General features: G+C 25.6%; 1 protein-coding gene across 4 annotated transcripts in view; it reads right to left on the bottom strand.

The window, feature by feature from the left end:
- Positions 1-889: 889 nt before the first annotated feature.
- Positions 890-6452, bottom strand: part of LOC129966867 (cell death-inducing p53-target protein 1-like) — a 57519-nt gene continuing 51956 nt past the window's right edge. For all 4 annotated transcript variants that reach the window (XM_056081468.1, XM_056081472.1, XM_056081469.1 and 1 more), the window contains exon 3: positions 890-1310. In XM_056081468.1, coding sequence (XP_055937443.1) covers positions 1205-1310 — 106 coding nt within the window. In that variant the 3' untranslated portion in view covers positions 890-1204. The remainder of the gene's footprint in view (positions 1311-6452) is intronic.

Raw genomic sequence — 6452 nt, 5'->3', positions numbered from 1 at the left:
AAGCATAGAACTAAAAGAATACTAATGGATTACGAAAATGTGAGTATAGAATACTTTATAAAAGAGAAACAGTATTTCATTAGTGGGTGCTTGTAGAGAAAATAAATATTCTATTGTGAGTCTCATAATTGTTATCTGTAAATTTAAGAGTGAAGAGCCTTCATTTTCTTTTTCGCGAAAGCTCGTGGTCTTACGCGATGTACAGAAAGCTCTGCAGATATATAATCGTAGCCTTGCTGATCCATTTCATTCTGAATGGAGAGAAGGATGAACAGTAGCGCCATCTAGACTCAACAGATGAATACAATTTCTTTTCGATAAAGTAGTGAAAAAGATTAAGAAAATATCACAAAATTTCAATAAATTTGAAATTTATATATAAGAAATATGTTATAAGTTTTGTTTTTAAATATATTAAAACATATAATTTAAGGAGAATAAAATAATCATATAATAATTTTTTCCTGTAAATAACTCATTACAAATTAAGCATGATATACGACAACATAATAACTTTAATAATCTTCAAACATATAAATTTAATAAAATGAAGTTACTTCTATATTTGTTATAATGAATAATTATTGTTAATTTAAAAATATGGTGTGGCGTAATTATTTAATTTTTGGATTTAACACTGCAAAAAATCAATTGAGATAAACTACGTTGAAAATATTAATTATATAACACAATTATATTATATTATAATTATATATATAATATAATAATAATAATATATAATATAATTAAATTATATTAATTATCTCAAGAGATTAATTGGATAAATTATTAAATATAAAATATTACCTAAAAGCAAAAGTATAGGAATATAAAATAAGTTTAATAATTGAATAATATCAGTGAAAAATTATACAAATAATTTTATCCCTAGAAAATAATTTTCCGTTTTCAAACATTGCTTTAATACAGAAAGCAATGAATAAAAACGAGAAATAAGGTGGTCCTTAAAATTTGAAAATTTGGGCTTTGATTATTATACATTTTCTTCAAAATACATATTTATGGTTGCCAATATCCCTATCAATTGCTCTGTAGCAAGCAGTCTTCTAAAAGCGCACTTGGAATGAAGAAGACTCGCGCAAAGTTCAGCTTTCAACAGAAGAATCACATGATTTTCATCAGAATAAATTTTCCATTTTGCTTCCAAAATGTCCTCATTTGATCTAATTGGATAAAGATGATGTCAGTTAAATCTCGAATATATTCCCATCGTGTCCTTGCAATTCGGACAGGTGTGAATGGTGTCCAAGAACCAAGGGCAAACAAGGGGGACCCAGAAGCATGGAAAACTGAAAGAGAAATGAAATTTAAAGGAATAAAAAATGGTAGATACAAAAAAATTAAATTCTGAATTATGCGGATAAGTAATAATTTGTAATTGTATTTAAAATTTATTTTTAAAAAAATCCCTTTTTTTTTTAAAGAAAAAAAAACTTATTCACACATTTTTTTTAACCCTTTAAAGGGCCATCTTTTTCTAGTCATATTATGTTAAAATATTTTTAGGCTTGAAATTAGAATAAGAAAAGGGATTCATTTAGCTTATTAGATAAATTTAATTTGATTAATTAATTAATTAATAATTAAGTAACAAATCAAGACACATCATTTTGTGTGAGATAAAGAGCTGAATCATCTAAGTTTCTGTCTTTCTAAAAAAAATTGTCAGAACTGATGCCAACCTACATAATTTCATACAAAGATTGATAAATTTGGTGGGAAACATACTTCCCAGAGATTTCTAAAGTAACTTTGAATATTTTATAATTGATTATATGCGATTTAATGAGCTTCTAAATGGGGCTTTCTACTACTACAAATAATGAAAATCAGAAGTATTATTAAACTTATATCTATAATTTAAATTTGCACTTAAACAATTATTATCAATAAAAATAATTTCCCGCATGTGCAATTTTATAATATTTATACTTACTATAGATCAAATAAAATCTAGCTTATTGTTTAGAAAACTTTTATAGAAAAAATTTATCACCGTGTTTTTAATTAAAATAACAGAAATCATTAATCCCATTAGAAAAATATTAATAAAAACTCGTAAAAAATCACAATTAATTTAAAAATATTTAATTTTATCAGACTAATTGGAAAGAGAGTCAAAAACTGTCATTGTAACCAGGTTGAATAATAGAATTTGAAAGCTCTGAGTAATATGATGGAGCATGGAAAAAGACTAAAAATACATATTAATTTTAATACGCACTCCTTTTAAAATTATAATCGATTAAATTGCGATGTCTTTCTAAAATGAAATTATGATGCTTTTAAAGATGAGACGTTAATCATTTTAACGACGTTTAATACAATCATAAATGATTATTGTTAAATAGATCAAAAGACGAAAATGGAGAAATTATATGATTTCATCGCTTCAGTAAATAATTTTCGAACTCATATGTTATAATGTGTTTTATTTTTATAGTAACCCTCGCTTCGAAGTTTTTAAAAGATCTGCTTAGTGAATTCTTTTCAATTCATTAGTCTTAAATGTTTTCCATGTTTTTTCTTGTTTTTTTTTTTTTGCATGTTTCAAGAATAACATTAAATGGAATTATTAGTTTATAATGCTTCCCATATATTACCTATATAAACATATTAATAAGTTATCATTAGTTATTGTTATTATTTAATTTAATTAATAATTTTTTATATTGAATTATTTATGTTAGTTTAAAATATATTATATTTACGTTAGTTACATAATTATTTATGTTAGACGATTTATTTTCATATTATTAGATCATTTAAGTGATATATTTTAATTCATTTGTAAACAGAAAATGAAATATTTTAATCAGTTGAGATAAAAATTATTTTAATGTTTGTAATGTAAAAATATGGTTTTAAAATAAATTCATCAAATATAAGTTACATGCGATATCATAAAAATTAAAATATTTCTAGAGTGGCATGATGAATCAGTCAATGCAGTAAATAAACTTGAAATATCATACATTGATTATCGGTTTTCGATTACCGTTATGGAAATAATTTTAAATCATCAGAAGTAAGATATGATTTACTTCAACGCTTTTGATTTTATGTTCAGTTTATTTAACCTTTCTATATCCTCTAGTATGTTTCTAATAATTAAGACTGGGAACAAATACAAGATTAAAATTTCTACATAAAATAAATAATAATGATTAAAGACAAGTTGAATTATTTATCATTTATCGACATAATTATAAACATAAATATGAGAAGCAATTTATAGATAGTTATTTGAAGCAAAAAAATATATTTATATATTATGCTAAAAGTGAACAAATATTACGTGCAACTTGGATATTGTTTAAAAGCAAAAAGAAATATTCTAAAATATTCAGTTTTTATATAGAATTATAAGTTCAGATGTACTTTCTATTAGAATTCAAAGTTCACATCCTTTCACTTCTGCTAATGTAGTTTGCAAACTGCTCTTGTACATGTATTTATTCTGACAGAATGCCATCTTATGACGATGTAACTTCAAATTTTATTGCATTCTAAAAAAAAAGGAAAAAAAAAGAGCGATTCCACTCTAAATTAAAGATTATCTAAGATAGTCATAAACTTTTCTTTTGTCTTTAATGGTCTCTCATAAACTTTAGTTTATATGTTGGTTCCTGTAAGGAGATTCTTTTCTTTATTGACTAGTATCAAACCTTTTATGAGCCAATCAAAGCTTCTATCTCTTTTTTAAATTAGAGAATTAAATTATATTTTAAGTGAGATTGTAGCACTTTCCGAAAACATTATGTCAGAAAATTAATTTTTACAATATTCAAAATTTAGAGAATTGTGTTTTTATTGATTAAAATGTAATCACTGCACAACTTTCACGAATTCTGATAGTCTTTAAACCTACATTTTTCCTAATGTTCAACAATATTTTCATTGTTGTTACGAAATTCGAACTTTTTTTATTATTTTATCAAACACTATATCCCGGGAGTGTCTTTCACTGCTGAAAGCTAACATAGAAAATTTCTGCTAATTATACGCTCATTTTAGAAAAGGAGTACGAAAATATAACTAAAGACAAAGTGCGATTAGGCTACAGTGTGTCTGGAGGGTTATATTTTTAATGAAACTAAATCATCTTGATATTCAATTATATTAGGATTGTCCATGTACACAATAAGTAGTAGTGCAAGGCTATTACAATAACATGGCTGTGATAGCTCATTATCAGGTTCACTATGTGATGAGCAAAAATTCTTTGTTTAGAGAAACATGAATAAAATATCTAATTTTACTTGAATATTTAATTGAATTTTTATATGCATAAACGTTTTTATTGAAATTAAACAAATCAATTTTCCTGGCCAGCCATTTGTTCGTCAAAGACAGATAATAATTCATAGGCATTTACGACTTAGTATTTGTTATGATAGGAAGAGGCATCTTTTAGTAGATATCAAAGAAATGAAATGTTTGAAGCACATTTTCACTTTGATTGACAATATATAATTTAGCGTGGTTCTAAGAAATAAAAACATAGCATATATAATTAAAATTGACAGAAGTTGAAATTTACTTTTTTTATAAATTGGTTCAAATGCAAAAAGAAATTTGGTACTAAACTTATTCCATAGTACTCAGTTTTGTAACCGTGTATTTGTGATAAAAAAGAAAAGAATTTCTTTAATGCAATATTATATCACATTTTTTATTTATTTCTTATCATTTCTTATCACAATTTATTTCTTATCATTTGAAATACATAGCAAATTACGCTTTAGCATGTATAAAATCAATCAAAAAAGAACAATTGTATCGCAGGTAACATAGTAATATTGTATTGAAATTAAGAAAAGTATTACAGAACAGAATAATAGAAATCCTATTTGATCACAACTACTTGAGAAGTCGACTAAGTTTTTATTTAAATAAAATATTATATAAATTTTATTAACTATAAGATTTCATTAATTATAGGTAGGGATTGCAATACCGGTATATCGGGATACCGAATACCGATATTTTGAGCCATTTGTACAATTTTGCAATACCGGTATTCACAAGTTTAAATACCGGTTTTTCGGTATTTACTAGAAATTTTTAAAATTGTCTCCACTATATGTTCAGGGATCGCCAACATAGCAAAATAGTATACGTTTTTGTTTTTATGTCTCCCTAACGGGCGAAATTGATTAACTAATTAATGGCTTAATTAATTGCTTAAATTAGCGAAACATGGATTATCCCTGAAAGAAGAAACTGTATCCATAATGACTGATGGAGCAACAGTTATGAAAAAAGTTGGAAAGTTGATTGGTGCAAATCAGCAATTGTGCTATGCTCATGGAATTCAGTTAGGAATAATAGATGTATTATACCAAAAAATAAAGAACAGAAGAATCCAAATACTGTGGATATAGAAACTTCGGATTCCAACTTTGAAGAGAGTAAGAGTGAGAGTCATATTGACAATGAAGATAATAACAATGTAATTGTTGAAGAAGTTATTGCTAATGAGGATGAAATATTAAGAAATCAAGAATTGCTTCCTATAATTTATAAAGTTCGAAAAATTGTTAAGATATTTAAACGTTCCTCTATAAAAGATGACATATTATTAAAATTCATACTAACTGAAAATAAAACAGAATATATGTTAATATTAGATTTTAAAGCACGTTGGCACCATTTACTCCTAACAGCACGCATCATACTAGAACAGCACACATCACTATCTGAAGATTATATATTACATTGAAAAATCGCACAGAAGAAAGGTATACCGAAGTAGAAAATGTCTTATGGAATTTATTTAATTTCAATGATTTTAAAAATGCAAATGAAAAAGAAGAAAAGAAAATAACCAATTCAAATCTGATTAAGTCTAGGGTAAATTTGCTTAACATTTTTTACCCGCAAACCTATCCACATTCAAAAGAATTATGTTCAGTTATCGAAGATTATGATGACACTAATGTCGATAGTGAAAAGGAATTGTCTCTTGAACAAAAATTAGAATTAGCGATAAATCAGAAAATTTCAACGAACCAAAATACAATACAGAAATCAGCTATATCCAAAACCATCCGACGAGAAATCGATTTATTTGAAGATGAGGGATTTAGAGGTAAATACTTGGAAAAAGTATATCGCGCATTGCTAACAGTACCACCAACTAGCGAAGATGCCGAAAGAGCGTTTTCGAAGCTGGTGATTTTTACACAAAATTACTTTTCAGGCTTACAGTACAATCGATGCATTATGTTTTTTAAGATCACATTTCAAAAATTTGTATTAATACCACAGACTGAATACTGATATTTACAATTTTTTTGTGATTTAAATAAATAAGTTGTTCCTTTAGTTTTTTGTGATTCTTTATATACTGTTATAATTTTTAAGTTACAAATTATTTTTTGTGATATTTACCCTTTCTAATAAAACTGGCGAATAAAACAAAGAAA

The sequence above is a fragment of the Argiope bruennichi genome, chromosome 4 (assembly GCF_947563725.1).
Source record: "Argiope bruennichi chromosome 4, qqArgBrue1.1, whole genome shotgun sequence".
Taxonomy (NCBI): domain Eukaryota; kingdom Metazoa; phylum Arthropoda; class Arachnida; order Araneae; family Araneidae; genus Argiope; species Argiope bruennichi.
Note: the sequence above shows the minus strand (reverse complement) of the source record. Positions and strands in the feature narration are given on the sequence as shown.